Below are 26,842 nucleotides of genomic sequence, written 5' to 3' on the forward strand. Positions count from 1 at the left end.
ACGGCTGTGGCACTGCAGGAAGTTTCCATAATTCCTGAAACTCCCTCCCTGGAAAGCCTGACTCAGAGTGGTTGCGTTGGGCCTGTTTATACAGAACCTTGCTGTTGTTGTGTCCTGAAAATCCTAAATCACCTTCAAGAGCTGCTGTTGCCAAGGTCTTCTGGGAAGGGAGACAAGAAACAAAAGGAAGGCTGGAATAGCCTGGGGAGGTTTTATCTCACCACTGACTGTAGGATGTGCATTTTTATTACTTCTCTGCTGTCTGGTACAAAGAGGAGTATTTTCTTCTTGAAATACTCCCAGAAATTTTAGCTTGTGTATTTTTTTTTTCTTGAGAGCCTTCCCATTGTGTGTGGGGTGCTTTAATAAAAGTACCAGTTTTTGTTCGTGGCCGGTTTTTGTGTCTGGTATGAGAGCACCGACCTGGGAATGTTTTTTATCAAGAGCCAGCAGGTTTTTGTGTAGGTAATGGACAATCTTATGTCAACCCTATCAATCTATTTCTGGTCCCATTGGCTAAACTAAAAACCAAAAGAAAAACCCTTTTTCAAAATTTTATTTCAGGGGATGTTCTTCTCTTGTGGGGTTGCCAGGGACTCGACCAATCAATACCAATGTTGAGCATCTTCCAACTGATCAATTTTTATCCATTTAGTTTTTGTCATCTGCTGCACCTTATTGTACCAAGAGGTTTGTAAGGCTTCATCAGCAGCCTGCTGGGTAGATGAGCAGGGTTAATGTTGCTGCCTTCTCAGTGTGGGAGCTTTCAAAACCTCTTGAAGAAGAGCCTGTGAGGTTTGTAAATGCCTCACACATACCTTTTTTTCACCTGTAAAGCCAGTAAGAGGATGGACAAGGTTATTCGAGAGCCAAGGAGCACGTGGAGGAGGGAGATAGAATTCAATTTGAGGTCTGGATCTGTCCTGAGCACCCAGGACACCAGGTTAGGTGGGTCTTTGGGCTGATCTTGGACAGGTATTTGCATATTTTGTTTTAATTATGAAGGAGGATGCATTTTTTTCATCCTAAAAGCAATCCTTTGTAAATTATGTTTTACAGAGCTTGGATTTTGAGTAGCAATTCAGTGTAAACAGGTTTTGGAGAGAAGGGTTGCATTTATCTTCTGTATCATTCAGAGTTAGAACATGTTCAAAAGTGTTTGGAAATGTTAAGGAAAACAGAAAATATTCCCAGAAGGAGAAGTTTTTGAAGACTGAAATTGAGAAAATGATTCCCTGGAGGGGGAACCTCAGTTCTCCCATCTCCTGCAGATTCATTTTGCTTTTTCACTTGGAATGCAGAGTATTTCTGGATATCTAAAGACTTTGCAGGCCACAGCCTAATCCCATAAGTACAATCCTGTGTTGCAAGAATAGATCTAAATGCAGAGAAAAGCCTCGTTTGATGTTTAGAGACTTTTCAGTGACATTGGTCCCTTCCAACCCAAACCACTTCATGATTCAATAAGGTTTATTCCCAGAGCAGTCATAATTCCTTCACACTTTAGAAAAGGGCTCTGCCAAAACATCCAACTATAATAATCCCAGGATGTGTCAAAATCATTCAGGAAGTGACTCCTCACTGAGCACTCCCAGGCTCCTGTCTTTAGCAGAGCATGACCAGCAAATCCCACATTTCGTGGCTTTTGCACCTGAGTCTGGTGCCCTCTCCTTAGAATGTTCACCTGAGACTGTGCTGCAAAATCAAAACCTTCCCTTTTATTTCAGCCTAATGAAGATTTCCAGCTCCTGGATTCCTCTCAGGGAAACAGTCTGGTGTAGAACAATTGTTAAAATGCTTAAAGCACTTTGTAGTTTTTGGCTTTCTTGTCCTCTTTTGCAGCTGTTTTTGAATAATTGCAACAAGCTCAGAAAAATGTTGTTACCTCTGACAATAAAAGAGCTTTCCTCTCTTGTCCAGCCTATTGGTTTCTGCCTGGTTTTCTTGCTTTTTTAGCCAACAGCTTCCTTGACTTTGATTCCTTGGAGCTTATCCTGTACTAATCCCCTGGAAAACTGTATGGTCATTCCACAAGGTGCCTCAGTCATCAATCAGACTTCAGGGAGGTGGAAAAGCAGCCAAATTGTGTGGTCTCCATGGAAGAGGAAAAGCTGTTCTTAAGATCTGCTTGTGGTGATGGGCAATCAAACTTTCCCATCTTTTTTTTGGTTTTGCTTTTAATTAGCCAGGAAAACTATCCCTAATGATAGTCCTGGGTGTCCTTTCCAATTGCCTGTGCACAGAGGACAGAAGTGCAGCCCCAGGGCAGGGCCCGTCCCAGTGCTGGCCCTGCTGAGGGACCTCAGGGCTGTGTCCAGTTCTGGGCCCTCCTGGCCAGAGAGCCCTGGAGGGGCTGGAGCGTGTCCAGGGCAGGGAATGGAGCTGGGAAGGGGCTGGAGCCCCAGGAGTGGCTGAGGGAGCTGGGAAAGGGGCTGAGCCTGGAGCAAAGGAGGCTCAGGGGGGACCTTGTGGCTCTGCACAAGTCCCTGACAGGAGGGGGCAGCCGGGGGGGTCGGGCTCTGCTCCCAGGGAACAGGGACAGGACAAGGGGAAACGGCCTCAGGCTGGGCCAGGGGAGGCTCAGCTTGGACAGCAGCAGGAATTTCTGCATGGAAAGGGTGCTCAGGCCTTGGCAGGGGCTGCCCAGGGAGCTTTGGAGTGCCCATGCCTGGAGGTGTCCAAGGAAGGGCTGGAGGTGGCACTCAGTGCTCTGGGCTGGGGACAAGGTGGGCATCGGGCTCAGCTTGGACTCCATGGGCTGGGAGGGCTTTTCCAGCCTCAGGGATCCTAGGATTCTGTGATTGAGTTTTTTCTTGTGCAAGAAAATTGCAAAGCAGATTTTCTGTAAACTCATTTTATCAGTGAGTTACAAATATCATGGGACAGGTTTGCTTTAGTGCTGGCTTTTATGGACAAACTGGTGACACAGACACATCAGATTTATCATTTGGAGGTTCCCTCCCTGGCATTTTAGGCCAAGGAGAGAGGCAGGAAGGAATTACAGATATCTAAGGGGGAAAGGGAAAGGCCTCTGAAATATCAGAGACTTCTTAAACAAGAAAAATAAGTCTTTAAGGATGGCTACTAAAAGGCTGATTTGCAAACTGCTGTCCCTCAGAGAGAGAGTACGGGTGCCTCATGAATATCTGAGGAAAACCCAGCCCATTTTTAAGAAGAAAAGAATCCCTGGATCAAACCAAAGCAAACAGAAGTGCTTCGTGAAACCAAGCAGAGAGTGAAGCAGAGCAGAATCCAACGAGATGCAGAATCAAAGCAGTGAGGTCAGTGAAGTGATGGTGGTTGACTACAGACTATGAAATTCATCATCACAGATTTTAAGTTGCTTAGATATTTTTATAAGTGAATTTGGATTACCAGCCCTTCTTTGCGTCATCATTGAGGCCCAGTAACGAGGGCTGGTGGATTTTATAGCTTTGAGAGGAATTGTTGAGTAGACATGAACGCTTGGAAGTGTCGTGGGGTTGGAAATGAGCTGAGTTTTCCTGGTGAAATCCTCTTTGTGTTAAAACCGGTGCTGGTCTCCCAAAAGCTGCCAGGCCAAGCTCGTGGGCCAGAGTACAACTGTACAGATGTTATTGACCAGGAAATTGTGACAAGAGCCATAAAACACCTGGATAAAAACAATGTTTCTCACATGGCAAAAAAGCTGTTGCTCCCTGAACTTGAAACCAGTCTTTGGTGCAAAGTTTGGCAGTTTTATTCCCAAATATTTGTCAATTTTCTTCCTTTCATCTCTGTTGTGTCAGAAAAAAAGTAGTTTCAAAATAAATGATTGAAAAGACTTTACTGTGGTGTTTTCCCCCACAGGACTGCAAACCAGTTTGCTGTGGTTAAGATCAGTGATTATTTTACTGTTTTAGCCAAAGAAACATCGGCCCATCTTGGGCCCACTCCTCTTGGATGAATATTTTTATACAGAGTCGCTGTTATAAAGTGAAGGTGTAAAGAAACTTCATGCTACACTTTGGAATAAATTATTTGGGCCCTTAATAACAGGAGGTTACATGATAAATATTTTAACCTAATTTAAATGTTCTGCAGCTACTGACATTCACAGGTTTTCTTCCTAACTGCTGGTGAACTTCCACAAAGATGATTCCTTTTCGTATTTCAGTGTGAAGCAAACTGGAGAGTGTTAATTTTGCAGGGAAATGAAATTTCAGAGGAGTGGTTATAAATGCTGTGCATGCAAATCTGAGGCACTGGAGGGCAACACTCAGGGTGGTTTGTAATGCTTGACATTTGGGAAGCGATTTGGGAGTGTTTTCCACAGGAAATTTGGCACATTGTGGGGGCAGTGAGCTGACTGCTAAAAGCAAGGCTTGACTGGCAGAATGGGACAAGGTGGTCTCTCATGAGACCCCACCCGGAATTCCGTGCACTGTTCTGCATAAGAGGGACGTGGAACTGTTGGAGCAGGTCCAGGGGAGGCCACTGAGTTGCTGAGGGGACTGGAGCACCTCCCCTCTGGAGCCAGGCTGGGAGAGCTGGGGCTGCTCAGCCGGGAGAGGAGAAGATTGTGTGGAGAACTCACAGCTCCTTCCAGGGCCTGAAGGGATACAGGGAAACTGGAGAGGGACCCTGCAGCAGGAACTGGAGGAACAGGACAAGGGGGAATGAATGGGTTCAGACTGAAAGAAGGAAAATTTAGGTTACATACATGGAAGGAATTCTTTGCTGTGGGGGTGGTGACACCCTGGCACAGGGTGCCCAGAGAAGCTGTGGCTGCCCCTGGATCCCTGGCAGTGTCCAAGGCCAGGTTGGACAGGGCTTGGAGCAGCCTGGGACAGTGGAAGGTGTCCCTGCCATGGCAGGGGTGGAATTTTGGATCTTGAAGGTCCCTTCCAACCCAAACCATTCTGGGATCCTGCGATTCCATGAAAAGACCCACATTGAGAGCTGGCTGCTCCTCTCAGTACCGCCTTTGTCTTGTGGCTGTAGTCTTCACATCCTTGTGCTGCAATTCAGTTTCTGTTGCAGAGCAGCTCCAGGTAGAAAGCCTCTTTTTTCCTGGAGAGCTTTATGTAACTGTGCTTTTTTCTCCCCGTCATCACCTTGATGTGTCGCTCTCACTGCAGAAAATTTATTCCTGGTTTGGTTGTTATTTCTGTGCTTTCATTTGTTCGAGGTGAGATTGGGAGATGATTGCTCAATGAAGAAAAAGCTCATCTTATTAAGGAGATAGCTGGATGTGATGGGTCTCATTGTCAATTTAAATCATTGTGCATTGCAAGTGCTTCTTCTGGCATTGTCTGAAACAGCTGTGGTGTCAGAGGCAGTTTTTCATTACAGATAATAAGATTCAGGCTCTTTAAACATCACTCAAAATGTAAAACACCACAAAGCTGTAGTAGAAACCAGTATTTTCAGTGTTGCAGTAGTTACAAAAATACATAAAAATGTGGATTCCCTATAAATTCCTCCCCGGGGTGTTTAATGTCGTTGCAGGCACTATCCTGGTTGACAACATGCTGATCAAAGGGACAGCAGGAGGGCCTGACCCCACCATCGAGCTCTCCCTGAAGGACAACGTGGATTACTGGGTGATCCTGGATCCCATCAAGCAGACCTTGTACCTGAACAGCACCGGCCGGGTGCTGGACAGAGATGTAAGTTTGGGCTTGGTTTTCTCCCCAGAGACAATCATTTCTAATTAACCACACACACAAGTCCTGCTGGAATAGAATTCCTGCATCTGTCTTGTCCCCAGATGGATGTGAACAGAGTTAATCTGAGCCTCTTTTAGGATTTTTTGGGAGCACACAGGAACTTGACTGTAGTTTCAAATATTATTGTGGATGAACACAGCAACAAAGACCAAACAAATTGATGTGCGGGTTTTATATGCGACCTAACTTGACTTGTTTGTTGAATTAAATTTTGATTCTGGTTTGCTGACTGGAAGAAGTGCTGCTCACCCCGTGCCCTGTGACATTTATTAGCAGCCTGCTTTCCCTGTGTACACCGAATGATGAGATGTGAGAGAGGGCAAAGGAGTCGTGACTGCCACAATTCACTCACAAAACTTGACACGTTCCATTGAGAATGTGCTGCTTCAGATTCTTTTTTTAAGGCAGCCTAAAATTCCTTTGCTGTGCTCGTTCCTGATGGAGTTAAGGAAATATTTTCGGGGTAAGTTTGACTTTTATAAAAAGAAAGATGAAAAGCACAAAATAAATAGGAGTGTTCTCATCTAGGCTAATTTCATTGAAGAGAAAACACTCTATTTCCTCACAGTGTTGCAACCTTGCAACAGAACCTGAAAGTAAAATTGACTTCCAAGTGCTTTAGTCAATATGGCAAGAAGGCTGTAAAACTCAGGGGTTCTCCTTGGAGTGCAGGGAAGTTTGTTTTGTATTAGCTTGATTGATTAATTTGTCTTCTCCATGTGTTTTGAGAGAAATTCATAAGTACCAAAAACAACATGCAAATTTCTCCTTATTTCTCATTTGCTGGTGAAAGGCACTGATTGAATTCAGTTGTTCTTAATTTCATTTTAATTCACAAACTGTTTTCCCATGCAAAGCACAAAGCATGGCAGAGTGGTCATGGTGGCAGAAGACTTCCTGGGAAAGAGTTGGCACTTCCTCCCGTGCCAGTCAGCAGCTGCTGGAGTACCTTTGGCCTCTTAGGTTTGATTTAAGCCAGAGCAAAAAATGAGAGCCTGGAATGGGAGGCAAGGCTGGGGAACCACTCTTAAGATATGTAGTGTCCATCCTTATCACCCCACACCCATCCATAGGGAGTTAGGAACCAAAATTCCTGATGGATCAATGTTAATTCTTCTTTTCAAAGACATTTATTGGCAGTTTTTTGTCACCTTGACGTGAATCGAAGTCCGTGCTTTATCCAAAGAACCTTGTCAGATTATTTGAGTTTCAATATTAGTCACAGTCTAAACCAATTCCCATTATTGTGCATTCCCAGACACTTTACAGGGATGTTCTTTGCCAGAAGTAGACCCAAGTCCCCAGGAAACAAGGAAAGTGTGTACATTTCTTAATTAAATACAGGTAATAATGTGTTTACATTGGTATTTAAGGTAGTGCTGCCTCATTTTTTACTATGAACTGGAACTCTTTTTATCCCTAATGCTGTGTCAAATCATCCATCTGTGGCTGTTTAAGTTTGGTGGGCTATGAGAAGAAAATCTGGGCTCTAAAGTGGTTTCGATTTTGGGCATAATGCCCCCTGTGCCTCTCTCGCCTGGCCTCAGGGAATTGCTGTCACTCCCAACCCAAAGAAAAGGAGAGCAACCCTCAAAACCCCCAGGGACCGAGTAAAAATATGAAATGTGTGTCATGGGCTTCCTTTGTAGGGCTCTTTCGGGGACATGGGTTAGTGCTGGCTCCGTGGTCTTGGAAGTCTTTTCCAGCCTTATGGATTCTCCTAAAGGATATTTCCAGCCTTCAGAACCAGGGCTGTGCTAGCCCAGCACCACAGAACCATTCAGTGGGGAGGAAGAGGGGGGTCTCTTCTGTTAACAAAAAATCCCCACCTATTTTTCTCATCTTTCAACTTCAATCCGTGTGAAACTTTGCAGCACCAATGAAATTGGGAGTTTCATTAAATCGAACCTTTAGATTCAGTTTTTTATTACAGAGCAAAAATTGGAGTTTCTGATTCACAAATGATCACATTCCATATATCTGGATACTCTTCCCGTTTTTCTTTCCCTGCTGATTCAGTCAGCCTGATCCTGTCCTGTTTTTATTTATGACCTTCCTTGACAGCAAATCTTCCTAGATTCCATTGATTGTTACTAGGAATGGCAGTGTGTTTTCCAAATAAAATCAGATAAAAGGAAAATTCCAGACTTTTCTTGCAAAACTTTAAGTACTTAGGAAGAAAGACCAGTGATAAATCAGAACTGAAGGTCCAGGGAGCTGCTGAAAGGTGCTGGGATGGTTTGTTCCTGGTTTCACAAACAATTTGTGCCATTGCTTATTTCCATATTTTCGTAAATCCAGAATATCAAATATTTATCAAATAGCTGTCATTTCAAATAAATATATTACTCTTGGGCTTGGCTAGTAAATCCAGATATACTCAGTAGTAGCTGCAGCTTATTAAAGGCAGCCTAAAAAATCTTGGATTATACTCAGATGGGCACTAAAAGCCATTCCAGCCTAAATTTCTTTGTCCATTCATCAGTTTGGGAGTTATTTTTCTTTGGGCATTGCTGTGTTCACTGCAGTGAGAACAACAGGATTGTCTGCACTGAAAGTTGTTTCTGAATTATTTGCAAATGTAAGTGGTAGCAAATGTGATTTATTTTGGACTTGACCTTTTAATTCAAGACAAGAAAGAAACAAGAAAGACTTTGGGATGAGTCCTGAGGAGGCCGGGAGATGCTCCCAGGGCTGGAGCCCCTCTGCTCTGGAGCCATGCTGGGAGAGCTGGGGGTGCTCACCTTAGAGGAGAAGGCTCCAGGGAGAGCTCAGAGCCCCTTGCAGGGCCTAAAGGGGTTCCAGGAGAGCTGGAGAGGGACTGGGGACAAGGCATGGAGGGACAGGACCCAGGGAATGGCTTCCCAGTGCCAGAGGGCAGGGATGGATGGGATATTGGGAAGGAATTGCTCCCTGGGAGGGTGGGCAGGCCCTGGCACAGGGTGCCCAGAGCAGCTGGGGCTGCCCCTGGATCCCTGGCAGTGTCCAAGGTCAGGCTGGACATTGGGGCTTGGAGCAGCCTGGGACAGTGGAATTTGTCCCTGCCATGGCAGGGGGGTGGAACGAGATGGTCTTGAAGGTCCCTTCCCACCCAAACCCTTCTGGGATCCGATGAATTCCAGTAACGATGAGCGAAAGGCTCAAACAGGAGGCATTTTCTGGGTCCCTTTGTCACAACCCCTTTGCCCTTGCAGCCGCCAGTGTCCATCCAGTCCATCGTGGTGCAGGTGCAGTGTGTGAACAAGAAGGTCGGCACCGTCATCAACCACGAGGTGCGGATCGTGGTGCGGGACCGCAACGACAACTCCCCGCAGTTCCAGCAGCAGCGCTACCACGTGGCCGTCAACGAGGTCAGAGCTGCCTGATTCTCCTCCTTCTCCTTTGGGGGGGGGGGTCGCTGTAAATTCCAGCTTCTAGTGCCTCTCCCTTGAAAACCCAAAGAATCCGGTTGTTTTCAAATCCCTGGTATTTGTGCCACTCCAGAAACGCTCATCACTTCAGCAGGCTTCAGGTGTCGGCATCAAATCCTGCTTTTCCATAAGGAATACAAAAACCAGCACATTTTTCATCAGGAATATTGCAGAAAACACCCAAATCTTAAGCAGTGTCTTCATGAAAGGAGCATTGATTTCTGTTAAATTAAAGCACTTTTAACAACAAACCTGGAAGTAAAACAAATGTATGCATGAAGAAAAGAAAGTGAAAAAACAGTTTAAAAAGTTTATTAGCACTATTGAATCTTGGCAAAGTGCAGATTGCTGTTGCTCTGTATTAAGTGATTCCTGTGAAATGAATTATTTTATTTTATATTATTTATTATGTTCTATTTTTTTGGAATAGAGACCTGTGGATTGGACTTCACTGTGTTGTTTGAAGGAAAAAAAATCATTTCTTTCTTGAGCTGGCACAGCTTCACTTCACTTTCCAGTGAAGTTTTTCATTCTTCTTTTCATTTTCGCCCAGTTAAGGACAGAATAATCTGCCAATAAGCAATACAAAAAGTCTGTGTTTTCAGGGTTAGCATCTCAGGGCTTTAGTAATGAGTAGAAACAGGGACTTACATGAACTAATGGAAATATGTGGGCTGAAAATATGTGGAACACGGAAAGGTGGGTCAGTTTTGTGCAGGTGAAGTTGGAAAGAAGTAGAGTTATATTTAAAAAATAAATTATGTTAAATATGCAGCCTGGTGGGGTTTGGTTTGTGGGGTGGGGGTTTGTGAAAGAGCATGACTGCTTTGATTTCAATAGAATTGATTTGAAGAAATTTCCTATTTTGCTGTGTTTTGGAGATTCAGCTTTTCAATTTGTCCTTGTATTGTCTCTGCTCTCCATGACCACACATGTGCAGAACAGCTCATTGCCCTGGGAAAAGGGTGGGACATTGATGAGTTTGGGCCTAATTAACCCAAAAGTGTGGAGGAAAAACCCCCCAAGTCCACACATTATGTTGGACCTGCAACTGAGATAAGGATAAACAGCTTTTTCAAACTTCCTGGTTTTAAATTAAAAACATTTGCCTTCAGACAAAGTTTTGGCAACCCAGGTGCCCACGTGACTTCCCACCGGAATTTGGGAACACCAGGAAAGTCCTCCATGGGTTTGCACATGGCTTTCAAACTGGCCTTTATGTGGCAATGGAATTTCTCTGGTTTTACAGAGCCAGTGCAGGAACGTTTCTGGTCTGGAGTAAAGGCAGCATCAACACCAGTCTGAAGTGCCTGTGTGGGTTTTGCTGCAGGGCCCAGATCACTTCCAAAACCTGCATCATTTCTGCAGTAAAACTGAAGGCTGTGAGTGTGGCAGTGCTAAGAAAACAAGGATTTTCCCTGATTAGGGAGAAGTCCCAAAGGCAGAGTGCAAAATGCACCACTCCCAATTATTTGTGTTCAGAAATTGAGCAGAGTTCTGAGGACACCGAGCATTTATTGGAATTATTGCTGGGCAAAATGCACTGTTGCTCTTTCCACCAGCTGCACGCTGATTTAATTAATTTCTTCCTTTCATTTTATCTCTTTTCCATGGATAACATCTGACATGGCACTACTGTGCCCTTGAGCAGCACCCAGTGAGTTCATGCTCTCATTAATTAATTAACAAAAAAAATAATTCACAAAACATCTTAGACTCTCTCAAAGGTTTTAATGAGTGATTAAATGTTTTAATGCTCGTTTATTCTGCTCATAATTGGTGCTGCCTCTGGTGAATTTAGCAACAGGAATGCACTGGGATGAAAGGTTCATGGTTAATTTTCACTTCTGTTCTCAGGTTGCTTGTAAACCAAAAAATACAGAAATTTCTCTTACCTAAGGAACATGAAACAACTCCAAGGAAAAGTAGATTTTATTACACTTTGGAGCAATGGAATGGTTTTTATGTCCAGTTATCTTTATATTCAAACTGTCCCCAGCATATTAAGATGAGTTTGTCATCAATAGAAAAGCTTCAGTAGAGAAGCTGAGGGTAGTTGCAAATAGCACCATAAATCCTGGGTTCACACGTGGTTTCCATTTGCACAGAAAAAGACATGGTTTAAAAGTAAGCCTGGATTTTTCCAGAAGGCGTAGAATGAGATGGATGTGGTAGAGTAGTGTCTGTTTAGCTTTATACCAAAAGGATATTAGTATCTTGATTTTTATGCTTGGTTGGGATCACTCTGTCCTGAGTTAGACTAAAAGCTCCCCTAATCCAGGGTGTTTCCTTTGCCAGTGCCCTGGCAGATGCTCAAGGAAAAGCACAAGGACTGGGAAAAATGCAGCGGTGCTTGCCTGATGAGTTACCTGTAGAATCCTGTATGGAGCAGCTCCAGACCAATTTTGCCTTTCCCAGTTGCTCATGGACATGGATATGCTGGTCCCTCCTTTCCTTCCTTACTCCAGGTGTTTTGCAGCCTTTTTTTCCAGCATCTTGTGCCATAATTTCTCACTCTACTGCTTCGGACATCTTCATCTGGACCCTCAGAACCCTGAGACATCTCAAGACATAAAGAGCATCTGTGGAATATTCTGCCCATTGTCCAACGATCCTTAGGGATTTAAGTGTTTCCTTACGTCATTCCCACACTTGTACCTATAGAAGACCCTTGGGTGAAGGTGATCCCAAATTAAAATGTGTAGAGAAATTCATGTGAGTGGTTTGAAAATGCGGCTTTTGCAGCTAAGAATCAAAATGATCATTACATGTTTATAGGGGAAATACTTTTTTTCAGGATTTTACTTCTTCTGTTAAAAGTATGGATGTGTCCCATGGAGCTGGGCTTGTCCTCGTCAGGGTTGATGGAGGCTGGAAGGTTTGCTGGATGAGGTGGCTTAGCTGGGAGTGGCAGTGCTGGGATTCGTATGAAGTTACAAATGAAACTGATTTTTTTCAAGTCTTAGTTGAAAACCGAGTTTCTGTTTCCCCACTGTTTAGGAGCAAGTTTTCCTTTTCCCTTCCTAAGGCTTTTACAAGTCCAAGTATCTCAGCCTACTCCCAGCTGTCTCCAAAGCATTAGGAATCTCCTCGTGGAAGTGAAAACAAGTGAAGGTTGATGTCACCATTTTTATGATAATGAGAAATCCTCTGCAGAGTTATTCCCTTGGGTTTTTTGCATGAGGTATTTTTATTTACATGAAAATATCCCATCGTTATTCAGTTAGGAAAAGCTCCTGACAGTGACATTAGCCTGGGGCTAAATTGGTGGCTTGAAGATTTGAGTAATTGCCGTATTAAACTAAAGTTCTGCAGCTGGGTTAAATTTCTCAAGAATTATGCAGCTCAGTTAATATTCCACAGGCAAATCTGTAGCACTGCCACAAGGGGTTTGAATTTATGGAGCCTAATACAGGGATTAGGAAGTAAAATCTTGTACTGCTGAGGCCCAGTGGTGGTGTCTGTGTTTTGTGTTAAACACAGCTTATCTGGATCATTTTTATCTGAGCTAAATGCAGCTCCAGTTCTGCATTGCCTGGGCTTTATCAAACTGACTTTCTTTGGTCTTAGTTTTTCACTTTTCTGAGTCCTACAGGGAAGGTCAGGGGCATTTAATAACAGGTTCTGTTTGGAAGTGGAGTTGGAGTCCCTGGAACACTGTTGAAGTCAGTATTTATTAAATGTACATAACCGTAGAGCTGCTTGCAACCCAAAATTTTAGGGTTGGTTTGTTTATTGGGTTTGGGGCTTTTTTTTTCTCTCCTTCAGTTTGGCAGAGATGGGAATCCTTTGCAAAATAAGTGCTCTTCTTGAACTTCAGTCATCTCAAAACTTTGGGTTTGGGCTGTTGAGAATTAGAGCTTGTGCTGAATTTTCATTTCTTGTGGTGTAATTATTCCTGTCTTTCTCCTTGTGGTATCGAAATAATTAATCTCTGCAGGTAGACATCATCAAAAGAGCGTTAGCTCAGGATGATTAACTGTAAATCTTGCTTTGCTCTGCTCTTTGGGGCCACTCTGAAAAAACGTTCATTTTTAACTTTGTAAATAGGCAATAATAGGGAAATTTATTTTCCAAATGTTTTATGGAAGAGCTGAACGTTCCTGTCTGCATCTTGACTTCTAATAGCCATTAATCACACTGAAGGAAGTTTTTAAGTGTTACAGCTGTAGACTGTGGAAGAAGAAGATTTATTGTGTGCATCTCCTCTCTTTGTTTAATTGCGTTCTCTTTGGAATCTTCCTTGTTTCTTGTCATCATGGTTCTTTTCCACTGGATTGAGTTCCCACAGAGATGATTATCCTCAGGCTGTTGCCGACACTCCTGGAATTGTTTCTTTGCAATTCCTAATGTTTTGTTTTGCATGAGGTAAAAAACACTCAGTGTGGTTAAACCCTTTGATGCACAACTTAGGCCCTTTCCCTAGGAGATGCCAAAGGTTCCTATGGAGAAACAAATTTCCACTCTTTCAGTAAAGGAATTTTTCCCAATATCCAACTGAGCCTCCCCTGGCCCAGCCTGAGGCCATTTCCCCTTGTCCTGTCCCTGTTCCCTGGGAGCAGAACCTGACCCCCCCCCTCCCCCCCAGCTGCCCCCTCCTGTCAGGGGGACTTGTGCAGAGCCACAAGGTCCCCCCTGAGCCTCCTTTGCCCCAGGCTAAAGTTGCATTTTATTAGGGGAACTGAGTTCCTCCTTATTTTTCCAACAAGGAAGTGACAGCAGTGTCTCAGAAATCCCTCACAAACTGTGGGAAAATGTATTATGGCTGGCTGATGGGAAATATCAGAGTTAAAATCAGCACCATGATGAGATCTCTGTGTACAAATTTTGTGTGGCTTGGAATGCTGAGGGCCTCTCCCACGTGATTGGAACTGGATTTGAAGTATCAAGTTAAGAGCTCATCTGAGTTTTTCTAAAGGCTGCAGGAATCTCTAACGTGAGATCAGGAGATCAGGCTGGAAATCACAGAATCACAGAATATTCTGAGCTGGGAGGGACCCACCAGGATTATCCAGTCCAACCCCTGGCCCTGCCAAGACACCTCAACAATCGCACCCTGGGCATCCCTGAGAGCGGCGTCCAAACACTCCTGGAGGTCTGGCATGAAGGAGTGGAGAGGATTTTTTTCCCCTGTGTTCTTTTCTAGTATCATTTGTGTTGCATAAAAGAAAACTTAGGTAAAATGGAAAGGTGCATGTCCTGAAGCTCTGCACATCTGCAGTCAGTTTTTCTGGGTGTAATCCATCAAATGCAAGACTTTAGCTTTTGACTTTTACTGTTAGAGCATGGAATTGGAGTTCTGGTGTTTACTGATGTGTCATTTTTGCAGCTGTCTCCTTTGTTATCACTTAATAATGTGCTTTGCAGTGCTGGAACCTTTTTATGTTGGCCACTATTTATTGGCACCCTGTCAGAACGGGCAGGTGGGAGCTGTGCCAGCAGCTCCAGGGTGTCTGTCAGCTCCTGGGCGGGACAGCATTTTTACAATATTTAATAGTGTTAAATATAAGTTGTTTTGGTTTTTTTTATATGGGACATCATCTGCAGTACAGTGTCCAGCTCTGGGATTCCCAACACAAGAAATACATGGATGTGTTGGAGTGAGTCCAGAGGAGGCCATGGAGGGGCTGGAGCCCCTCTGCTCTGGAGCCAGGCTGGGAGAGCTGGGGGTGCTCACCTGGAGAAGAGAAGGCTCCAGGGAGAGCTCAGAGCCCCTTGCAGGGCCTAAAGGGGCTCCAGGAGAGCTGGAGAGGGACTGGGGACAAGGCATGGAGGGACAGGACACAGGGAATGGCTTCCCAGTGCCAGAGGGCAGGGCTGGATGGGATATTGGGAAGGAATTGTTCCCTGGGAGGGTGGGCAGGCCCTGGCACAGGGTGCCCAGAGCAGCTGGGGCTGCCCCTGGATCCCTGGCAGTGCCCAAGGCCAGGCTGGACATTGGGGCTTGGAGCAGCCTGGGACAGTGGAAGGTGTCCCTGCCCATGGCAGGGGGTGGAATTAGGTGGCCCTTAATGTCCCTTTCAACTCAAACTTTTCTGGGGTTCTGCATGTCTAATGTCTCCAGAGCTCCTCCTCTCAGCTCCATCTGGGAGCACAGGACTTTTTCCTGTTTGGGCAGCAGAAACCTGGGAGATTTCCATCACATGCCACCCCATGACCAGCCAGGACAGTGCCTGGCTATTTCCACTAATGGGACCATTGTCTAAGCAGGGATTAATTGGTTAAAGTCTCTTATTTCAAGTTACGCAGTGTCAGTGCCCAGGCAGGGCCCGAGGGGTCTCTGTCAGGAGAGGTGGAAGCTGCTCTGCACTGAGGGATCCACAGGCTCCAGCACTGGGAACATCCCAGCCCTCAGCCAGCCCCACAGTGCCTCAGGAAAATGGGGTTAAGAGAGAAGAAAACAGGGTTAAGAAAGGGGAAAATGGGGTTAAGAGAGTGGAAAACACCATGTGGCAGCAAGGAATGAGGAGAAAATAGTGAGGACAAGAGGAGCTGGGAGTTAAGAAGTGATGCTGAGCCCAGACCAGAGGGCTGGGATGGGGGACAGTGCTGGCTTGGGTTCCTCTGTCCCCGTCCCAGTGGATTTGTTGCTGGCAGGATGTTAAGTCAATGCTCCCCACGGCATCTGTCCCGCCTGTGTGTGCAGTGGGTGCCTGGTCCCCCTGTTTTCCTCCAGGAACATTGGATTTCCCTCTCCTGAGCTGCTGAGGAGGCCGCACAGGGGTGCCTGAGTGGGTGGCAAGGAGCAGCCCATCTGCAGTGCTGGGAAAAGCCCCTGCCAGCCCTCCTGGAACTTTTCCCAGCTGGTTTTCAGGTTACTTTGGTCTTCTGTCCCCTTCTCCCCTGCACATCCCAACCCATGAGGGTGCAGTCAACTTCCTACACCCACATGTGGCACTTCTGCTGCCTGTTCTGGGAGTAAATAAGTCAAGTTTGTAGCAAAACATGAACATAAAGAGTTGTGGTGTAAGTGTGGATAGTGGTGGGATTGTAAATTAAACCCCACTTGTTTTACCATAAAAAGGCTTCGAATTGGTGGTTTTTATTTCAGAGATTCAGTATTCTCAGCCCTGAAAATGTTTCCCAGAGAACCATGGCACCCTTAATTAGCAGCTTTATAAATACAGGAACTCTGAGTGCAGGAGGAAATGGGGAGTTAAGTCTTTGCTTTATTGTGAGCACTACAAAATAGGAATGTGAAATAACATCCACATCTGCACCTCATGCTGGGATGACTCTGTTGTTTGCCCCCTGCTCTTTTTGCAACATTTCAAACTTTTTTAGGCCCTTTAGGTTTAAATATGTGCATCAACTTCATGTAAATTCTGGACAAAAGAAGAGGGGCCATTGGGACTCTGGGAATTTAGGGGCCACAAATTTGGGGGTGATGAGAGCAGCAGGGAGCAAGGGTTGTGCTGAATCCACGAGTGTTTGTTCATTTGTTTTGCACTTTCAGGTTGATTACTCACAAAGTTTCTTGAATATTAAAATTCAGAAACGATGACTCCCAAGAAATCTTCTGTCCTTGCTCTCAATGGGCCTTGATTTCGTGCTATTTATCTGTGCAAGGATAATTATAAATTGATTCATTTTCAAAGCATCATTTAATGGGTATTCAATTGCTGCCAACACAATATTGGAGCAACAGAATCACTCTTGTGTTTGTTCAAAGCCATGAAGCTCTCTGGGTGTTTGTGTTTGCACGTAACAATATTAATCTGGCTCTGTTCACGTTGCCATGAAGACTCTGTCAAATAAGTTCTGTTTACATTTGCAGCTCGTCCTTGTTTTCCTTCCTGAGTCTGAAAAAGGAACTTTCATTGGGTTTAATCTATATTTATTTCATGGGTTCTTTCAGTTTTTTAAAGAGTGTTTTTCTCATCTTTGTCTTTTTTTAAAAAAAAAAAATTAATTTCTCCCTTGATGCATTATAGACCAGAGCTAGGGGGGGAAATAAGGTTAAAATAAACCTTAAAACCTTAAGGTTTTAATGGGTGTCTCTTGCTGTTCTTGCAGTTAACTCCAGTTGGAACAACCATCTTCACAGGATTTTCTGGAAACAATGGTGCTATTGACATTGATGATGGTCCCAATGGCCAAATAGAGTACGTCATCCAGTACAATCCGAATGACAAGGTACAGCCATTCCGGCTTTTTTCCCTCCATGTTTATCTGTATTTGTATTTATATATTTATACATTTATACATTTATATATTTATACATTTATACATTTATACATTTATACATTTATACATTTATACATTTATGCATTTATATATTTATATATTTATATCGTTGTAAAATTGTTTTATATAGTTATATATAAATATATAAATGTAGATGTATATAAGTATATTTGTATTTATATGTATATGTGTATTTCTGTATTTATATTTATATGACATGAAGTAGCAAATGAACAGGAGGTTGCTGTTGGACATAAAGAAATGTTTTCCTTCATGTCGAGTATCCTCTCTGCCTATGAGCCCTGTAACAACAAATGAATTTCCCTTCCCTCTCATTGCCTCACTGTCAGCAGCTGGATTATTTCACTTCCATTAATGCCCAGAGAAGTTGTGCCTATCCCATCCTTGGAAGTGTCCAAGGCCAGGACAGTGGAAGGTGTCCCTGCCCATGGCAGGGGTGGGACTTGACAGGATTTAGGATCTCTTCCAACCCAAACCATTCTGGGATTCCATGATTTCTGTTTGGCCTCAGTATAAATCTCCTAATTGATTTTTCCCCCCCTCGGTGGGAACTATGAATATTTTATCCCAAAAGATGAGTGCCAAACTCTGACTGTGTCCAGTTATTTATTAGTCTGGGATGCACTTCCCAATCCTGTTTTCCTGCCTACCATGGATACCTGCATCTAACACTCATTCTCATTTATTTGCTGAAAACCAATAATAACAAAAATATATTAAAAAAATAAAATTTGCAATTTTAGCAATTGCTTAGACTTTTAGAGGAAAACGGCCTTGTTATGTGATGTAAAGAAATAATATTCCTGTGTCCCTCTGCTGTGTTTGGAATCTTGTATTGCTGTTGCCTGTTCAAAATACTTAAATATTAACTATCTTCTACATTGGGAGATTGAAGGATGGAAAGATGGGGGTTTTTTTAATGAGATTAATTTGATAATGAAATTGCAATTGAATCTCAGGTCAGAAATTTGTGCCCTCCTGCCAGTTGTTGCCCCAACTATGTCAGCTGAGTCTGTGGGAGCAAATACACGGAACAAATTGAATTTCACCTGATTTAACAACTGCATTTACCCTGAAATGTGAATTACCTCCTGTAGGAACATATGCATGAACTCGAACCTAAATGTTGATGTTCTCTGCTTGTTTAGCACTTCATTGCCCTCATGAAAAGCAGAATAAAAAGCAGATAAGTACAATGATGTGGATTTCTTATCTCTACCACTTGAGCATTTGTTCTGAGCTCAGGATGGCAAGGGGGAGAGAAGCAGAGTAGTCAGACTTTTGTGGTTGGAAGTAGCCATGGATATGTAAAGAATCCAGGAGAATTCTGTTCAGTACACACTAATTTTTGTGGGGTTCTTCAGGAGGAAATTGGATGGGGAGAAAACATAGAAAGCTTTATAATTTCTGATCTGAAGAGCAGATGCAGCCTTGGAATTCCAGCCAAGGGATCATCTGTGGCCCAGCTACAACACATCTTAACTTCGAGGCATGTTCAATTTTATTGTGTTGTTTTCTTGTTTGCAGACCTCCAACAGGACCTTTGATATTCCTCTCACTTTGTCCGGAGCAGTAGTTCTGAGGGAAAGACTAAATTACGAAGAAAAGACTCGTTATTTTGTCATAGTTCAAGCAAATGTGAGTATAAATCTCTTGAAGGCCATTTATGCCCCTGATTTAGGTGCGGGTTTTGTTTCCTTCCCACGGAAAGGCAGAGCCTTGCTGAAATACCAGCTCTGATAAATCCTCTTCTGCTGAAGATCTAATTTAAGATTTATCCAGGCTGTTGAAAGCTCAGGCATATTATTAGTCGTTAAAAAAGCTTGCTTAGAATGTGACAAGCAAACCTTTTTGGCACAAGGAGCAACTTGCAAATTCGCAGCACAGCCCAGGCAGAAAAGTGCAGCCTCGTGGCAGTAAATGTCCATTTTCCAGCAAAGCTGGCGAGGCTAATTTGCACTCAGATGAATTTAACAGACACAGTTTCATTGAATCCTTCAGGTCTGAAATGCATTTTGTTATAAAGAGGTGATTTCTCCTTCAAGTCATATCGCAAGTGTGCGGAGAGTGGATACGCGCATTTTCCAGAGTGGCTGGCAGTGGAGAGCACGCACTGAGAAGAAAAGTGATGTATAAACTGTATCTCAGATATCTGTCATCAGAGCGGGGGTTTGGTGCCCTTGAGGGCTGTGAAAGCTTTTTTTCTCTTTCTGTCCTTCTGATAACAACTGAAATGAAAACTTGTCCTCCGTTGTTTATGGCTGTTGTGATACATCTTCGTTCGTGGGAAATGATATTTGCTCTGAAGCAACAGGAGATCCTGAATTCACACCTTCACATTCCTGTCATCTCTCTGGCACAGAAGTGCAGATACATTTTGCAATCTCTTTTCTTACATATTTTGTGGCACGTTCAGCATTCTCTCAGCAACAGCCAGGCTCCGAGGGTGGCTCAATGCTCCTTGCCCCTGTGCCCTGCTCAGGTGAGACCCCACCTGCAGAGCTGCCCCAGCCCTGGGGCCCAGCACAGGGAAGGCCTGGAGCTGCTGGAGAGAGTCCAGAGGAGGCTCCAGGATAAGCAGAGGGATGGAGCAGCTCTGCTGGGAGCAAAGGCTGGGAGAGCTGGGACTGTTCAGCCTGGAGAGGAGAAGCTTTGGGGTGACCTCACTGTGGCCTTCCAGGGCCTGAAGGAGCTGACAAGAAACATGGAGAGAGACTCCTTCCAAGGGATGGAGGGACAGGACACAGGGAATGGCTTCCCAGTGCCAGAGGGCAGGGCTGGATGGGATATTGGGAAGGAATTGTTCCCTGGCAGGGTGGGCAGGCCCTGGCACAGGGTGCCCAGAGCAGCTGGGGCTGCCCCTGGATCCCTGGCAGTGTCCAAGGCCAGGTTGGACATTGGGCCTGAGGGCCCCTCTCAGCTGGGGCTCCTCTCGAGGCTGAGCAGCCCCGGCTCCCTCAGCCTGTCCTGGGCACGGAGATGCTCCAGGCCCTTCCTCAGCTGCGCAGCCTCCGCCGGCCCCGCTCCAGGAGCTCCCTGGGCCTGCTGTGCTGAGGAGCCAGGGCTGGACACAGCACTGCAGAGGTGCCTCCAGGGCTGCCCAGAGGGGCAGGATCCCTCCCTGCCCTGCTGGGAATGCTCTTCCTCCTGCCCATTCAGCTCCTAGTGCTGGGAAAAGCCATAAAGCACAGCCCCTGGATCCCTGGCAGTGTCCAAGGCCAGGCTGGACACTGGGGCTTGGAGCAGCCTGGGACAGTGGAAGGTGTCCCTGCCCATGGCAGGGGTGGCACTGGATGGGCTTTAAGGTCCCTTTCAACCCAAACCCTTCTGGGATTCTGTAACCCCACAGGCTGCACTGAATTCTCTCTGTCATGTGCACTGTGCAATCGCATTCCTCTGATTACATCATCAGTGCTTTGTTGTCCTTTCATCCTGGGATACTTCTGGAAATTAATTACTCTGTATCTGCTTTGATCCAGAATGTCTCAGAGGCACTTACTGGAGGAATGGAGAAATGGTTTAGTTGTTGATGAAGGCTGCTCCTTGTAGCTGGAATTGTTTTTCATCATTGACCGTGAAGAAAGCTGAATGCAGAAATTCCCACATTTAGTCTAAATGTGAAGCTGGTGCAAGAACTGAGTGGACTGCAAAATAGGAAAAAAAAATACATGTCCAATCCAATTTAGAGCAATGGACTCCCCATCTTACATAGATGGATGATATTAAACAGCATAAATAAGAACAAATTTAAAAATTGATCTTTTTTCTGTCAGTGTTACATTAGGTTAGGAGGGTGAGATTTAATTCATGGTCCATATTCCCCTCCCAAGATTTTAGTTGTGCAAAAGAAAGCTCATGCAGCAGTTCCTCTGTGAAAATGGGAATATTTTTGAACGTTTTAAACAAAATATTGGCTACTCATGGTGTTTCTTCACTAAACAAAGGAAGAAAGAAGAGGTGAACTGTTGCTAATGTGTGCTTTGGGTAAAACCACAACAATTTCTGATTACGAATAAGGCACGGGGCCTTTTTATCCTCTACAAATGTGCTGTATTATTATAGTTTTAGTCCTGTAGTTTTCCCAAACTATGTTATTTCTGAGTGATAGATATCTTGCAGTATTTCTTCACTTTTTCTCTTAATTTTACTTGTGAGCCTTTCAGGCTGTAGCTCTGAGGCTGAAGCTCCTGCAATTACTCCTAGCACATGAATAATTCTGCTGCTTATATGTTTTATCCTTAGCTTTGTTTAAAAACTTTTGGGAGATTCTTTTCAGGAGATTCCTTTCAGGAGATTGTGAGTACAGGAAGTCTCACCAGCTGGACCTGGTTTGCTCCACAGGACCGAGCCCAAAACCTGAATGAGCGGAGGACGAGCACGACCACCCTGACCGTGGACGTTCTCGACGGGGATGATTTGGGACCAATGTTCCTTCCCTGTGTGCTGGTGAACAACACCCGGGACTGCAGACCCCTCACCTACCAAGCCAGCCTGCCAGAGCTGACGGATCCTGTAAGTCCTCTGGGATTTTTCCAGGTTTTATCTGTTTGCCTGTCATCTTGTCCTGGGGGCACAGCTGGGAGCTGGAACTAAAAGGTCACCTGTGTTTAATGCTGTGTTTTGTGTGACAAGAGGAAACCAGGGTAAGATGCATGTGGGAATAATGGTGAAATTCCAGCTCAGATGCAGTGCCAGACTGCTCGTTGGCTGCAAGGGCTCAGTCTTGGAATTTGGTAAATTTTGGAATTGCCTTTCCTGATCTGTCTGTGTTTGGCTCTCAAAATATCCCCAGGAAGGGAGGGGACTCGACGTTATTCCATTGAGGGTTGTTACAAACCTTCAGAGAAAGATTTTTGGGAAGAGGAAGCATTAATCACTGACCCCTGAGAGGATTTTTTGTTGCTATTATCAGCAACTCTTATTATTAGTTGCTATTATTGTTTTATCCCATGTAGGTCCTTGTGCTAAGTCTGTCAGTTAATACATCCATGGGGTAGGGATAAAGGTGAATGTAAGGCTCATTTCCCACTCCAGGAATCCCAAAATGAGGTGAGAACTTTATCATTTCTTGTTGCAACTTGGTGCCCGTTGCCATTCCTCGCAGCAGAGCTGCTGCTTGGAGATGTGCACCTCTGCTGGGTGGAACAGAAACAGGGATTGCTGAATTAATATTGATATGTGACCTTTGATTCATATATTTAAGGATATAAAAAGGCAGAACAGATTGAATCACCAGGTATTGCCCCACCTGATTAACTCTGACATTAGGATGACATTAAAATAACGTTAAGCTTTGACATTAAGGTTTTTAACTTCAGTTGCTCATCACAGCACATACTTTGTGTCCTGCTGCCTCCAGCCAGGGGCAGGTTGAGGCTGGAAGTGTGGAGATTCCTGCTGTTCCCTGCCTATTCTCCCTTCCTCTCCTGTGCCTCGCACTCTTTTCCCATCCCACACGTTGTGGTGTCTTGCTTTGTGTGGCCTCAGGGCTCCTGCTGCAGTTATACTTGGGATGGGTCAAGGGAAGGGAGACATGATCCATATTTAACCTTGGAGTATTGATTTCCACGTCTTCCCCACATACACTTCTGCACCTTGGTGTAGCTGACAACCCTTGGTAGCTGTGTTGTGTTTGGGACTTGGTGAAGAACTGCTTTGACCTTAAATTCTGCTTTAATTTGCTGCCGCTTGGTGGCATTTTAAGGAAAGGAGGCAGCTCCCTGTCCAGCTGAGCGCGGGGACTCCTCAGGGTGTCCAGAGCACCCAGACCGTGCAAGATGAGGGAGGGTGACCCCATTTCACCTGCACAGATCTGTTACAATTCCCAGTGTGGGAGCAGATGAGGCAGGAATTATAAATAACTGGTGCTTTTATGGGGTTTTATCTGGTTATCTGAAGGTAGAACACAAACCAGACAGTTTTTGCGGTGCTGCCTCTCAGACGGAGGATTCCAGCTCCGGCTCCACTCCTGCCCTTGGCCAGGCACGTTCCCCACTGGAAGACAGAGCAGCGTCTGTCAGGGAGAGGGGCTGGGCTGGGAAAAATCTGACCTGGGATTGAGGTACTAAGCTGCAAAAGTCATTTATTTGAACATCCTGAGCTGCAGCGTGTTCAGGGGCAGCTGCTCTTGTTTGTTTTTTGGTTTTTCTTGTGTCAAACCGCTCCTGATCTATGAAATGAGACCCTGGTTCTGCTGATGAACCACAAACTCTTTGCTGTTTATCTCTTTGCAGCACTTTTGATAAACCTAAGTGGAAGAAGTTATACCTTCAACCTCAAATATTTACTTGGCTTTTAAGCAATAATTCCTTTGGAAGATATGGATGATACCTGGATTCAGCTAGGAAACATTTATATTACATTTATCCTTTACCTTTTTATGTATTATATTTATTATTTATTAACCTACTCCAAAGCTACAATTACCCTGCTCCCTAGGCTAAAGGACTATTTTTACTTTAACACCATCTTTTTTTTTTTTCTTTAATTTGCTTTTTAATTTTTCAATGAAGATGAGAAGGAATATTAATGAATGAGGAACAAAGTTGAAGTATGAATTATTCAGAGGCAGTAGCTGGAAAGAGAAATCCTGCTTTATTGGGCAAGATGTCTATTTAGCTGACCCCTAAAATAAAGCATTTCATGTCCCTGGGAAGAGTAATATTTTTTTGTCCAGTATAGTTGGAATCTATATATGAATTTACTGAGATAAAAAGTTGGGAATTAATTAATTAATTGCTATTAGCTAAATTTCAGTTTCCATGAAAGCCTGTGTTGGTTGTTGATTAGGTTTGTGGATTTCTGTTGTCGTCGTTACATCACTTTATATTTATATTATATTTTAGTGTTTCTGTGTCTGATCAGCTCTGGTAATTAATTTTTTCCCTCTGTTGTATCAGAAAGAATTGAATAAATTAGCATTTATTATCAGGATGTGCAAGTCATCAAGTGGAGTTAAAAAGTATAACCTCATGAATATCTCATAACATGGACAAGACTCCAAAATTTCTCCTCCTTTTTTTCCCCCTTCAGTCTATTCCTGTCACACTCACGTTGTGAAGGTTTTCTCCACTTCTATACTCGGTATTTTCCATCATCAGGCACAGTAGAAAAGCCTATTAAGCAGCAAAATATGGATTAGATTTATTTAATTAATTGCTGGACTAGGTTTGCAACCATGGGATTTATTATGGGGTTCCAAGGGGTAATTATGAACCCACATGGGCACTAAGACACTCCATGACACCAAGGATTTTGTACTAAATCAAGATTCAGCCTCATTGTTCCACAAGTTCCTTGTTCTTGAACCTGTGATGGATCCTCCTGCATGGGAAGGGTTTGGGTTTGTATTGATTATCCCCAGAAGCCTCAGAAATTGTGTCAGCAGGGACCTCACAGGGTCTGTGGGTCCTCACGGGGCTGGGCCTGAGCAGAGCACAGAGAGATGAAAGGCTGAAAATAATAAATAAAACATTCTCAAACAACAGTGAAGTTGAGAGGGGTAAAAAAAGACACTGGAGAGCAGGAGGTGCCCCTAGAAGGCCTCAAGTCTTTATGAGTGAGAAGGGCCTCTTTAGTTCCATCGATGCCTTAGGTTTTAACTTTCATATTTTTCAAATCCTGTACCTCCCAGTGTGTAACTCTGAAGTTTCTTGTAGCCCGTTCACTTCTGCTCTCTCCTGCTAGGTAGACGTAACAAAGCCTCTCCAGGCCTGCTCTCCAAGGACACTCAGACCATCCTAGGCCCAAAATGTGTAAACCAAAAGCCTTTGAGAGGGTGGCAAGCTGAGGGGAAATTACATCATTAAACTGAAGCTTTAATTGGAGAATTAACCCTGACATGCAAATGAACCAAACTTATAAAAGTGTGAAGAACTTGTGACATCTTGGGGTCCATCTTGGCAGCAGCCTCTGGCTCCCCAGGGGGACCTTTGAAGGCTCTTCAAATAAACACCTACTCTTATTCCTTTACTCCTGTCTAGTCTCTGTTTTTAGGTGGCTTCTCAAGGCATCACCACCAGTTTGGATTCAGGGGGGGAAATCTGAATTTCTCAGAGGAGGTGTTGTAATCCCGCTGCATTGAGCTGGGGTTGGGAGCACAGGACACTTCCAGGGTATCCAGGGTTAATCAGCTCTGGACAAAGCAGTTTTATGCTGATTTTTGGTAATTAATTAACACTGGACAGGGTGGTCTGGTTTTGGACTTGATGATCTCAAAGGTCTTCTCCAGCTTTGTTAATTCAGTGATTAATTCTGGTTTTCGGTACCTCTGAGCTTGAGGATGACAAGCACCTGATGATTCCCTCCAGCTGAATTCCCTTGCAGTTCCTTCTTTTGGCCCTGCAAATCCCAATTCCTCCCAAACACAAAACCTCCTGGAATTTCCTCCCAGAGACACGTTAATATAAAACTTGCAGCAGCAGCACAAGTGAAAGTTCTGGAAGCACCATCTCCCCATCTTGTTTCTACTAACCAAAAAGTTCATCAAAATGTTCATTCATCAAAATGGATTTCATTAAATTAATTTATTTACTTCTTTTGCTGTGGGAAGCACCAGCACAAAAGACGAGTGATCCAGGGATCTACCATGGAACAAACACCAAAAAACCTCCCCTGAAGTGGGAGAGATTTGCTGGTTCACCTGGAGCACCCACACAGCTGCCAAGGAGGATTTTGGGGGCGCTGAAAGACTCAGCCTTCAGATTTTGGCCTGTTAGTCTGAGTTGAAGTGGATACGTGTGGTTAAATCCACTTTAATAGAAGCTCTCAGCAGATCAGGAATGCCTCTCTTACCTGTGTGAGTGGTAAAATCCCACAGAATAATTGGGGTTTTTTTCCTGCTGGCTTTTAAACCTGACTGCTTAAAGACAATTCACCCCTAACAACAGTCAAACTGCATAAAACTAAAAAATCAGCTCCAGTTGCCACTTTTTCTTGCCTTTTTTATTTTTGTTTGTTTGTTAGATACAGGACATTTAAAACTGCAAATGTTCATGGTTAATTTAGGGAGTTGTTGGTCTCTGGAGCAGTCGAATCTCAATCTGCCTTTATATTCTTTGCCTTATTTGTACTAAGCTTTGGCTTTTTTTTATTCAAACATGGTAAAAGAGCCCTGCCAGCCTTTGGCCCGTCGAGACTTACGAGCTGCATTTGTGATTCAGTGGCATCAAGCCTCAGGAAATTATTTGGGGTTTAATTTGTTTCTAATTATTCCTTTCCCAGATGAATAGGCTCTGTCCAGTTTTTGGGACTGCTGCTAAACGCTCTTGTAGGGGATGGTATTTACACTTCCTGCTGGAATTAGCCCCTGATTGAGCACAGTTGTGTCTGCTGGCAAAACAAAATGTTCAAAGTCTGCCTTCCAGAGAAAACAGAGTTTTCATCATTAGGAGAATTGTTTCTCTTTATACAAATCATTTTGGAGAAGAAAAAGGTGGCTTTGTGTTTTGAATAGGCAGCATCCAGCCCTGCTGTTAATTAGACTAAAATCTTTGGTGCAAGGTAATTAGTGCTGGGCTGAGATGAATGGGAGTT

The 26,842-nt window shown here is 44.1% G+C and overlaps 1 protein-coding gene across 1 annotated transcript in view; it reads left to right on the forward strand.

The window, feature by feature from the left end:
* PCDH15 (protocadherin related 15) overlaps positions 1–26,842 on the forward strand; it is a 314,817-nt gene that overhangs the window by 103,182 nt on the left and 184,793 nt on the right. Inside the window, exons 4-8 of the mRNA XM_069018835.1 lie at positions 5,470–5,630; positions 8,885–9,040; positions 17,117–17,236; positions 18,836–18,946; positions 21,650–21,820. Of these exons, the coding sequence (XP_068874936.1) occupies positions 5,470–5,630; positions 8,885–9,040; positions 17,117–17,236; positions 18,836–18,946; positions 21,650–21,820 (719 nt within the window). The remainder of the gene's footprint in view (positions 1–5,469; positions 5,631–8,884; positions 9,041–17,116; positions 17,237–18,835; positions 18,947–21,649; positions 21,821–26,842) is intronic.

This window comes from Aphelocoma coerulescens, chromosome 6, assembly GCF_041296385.1.
Source record: "Aphelocoma coerulescens isolate FSJ_1873_10779 chromosome 6, UR_Acoe_1.0, whole genome shotgun sequence".
NCBI classification, from domain to species: Eukaryota; Metazoa; Chordata; class Aves; order Passeriformes; family Corvidae; genus Aphelocoma; species Aphelocoma coerulescens.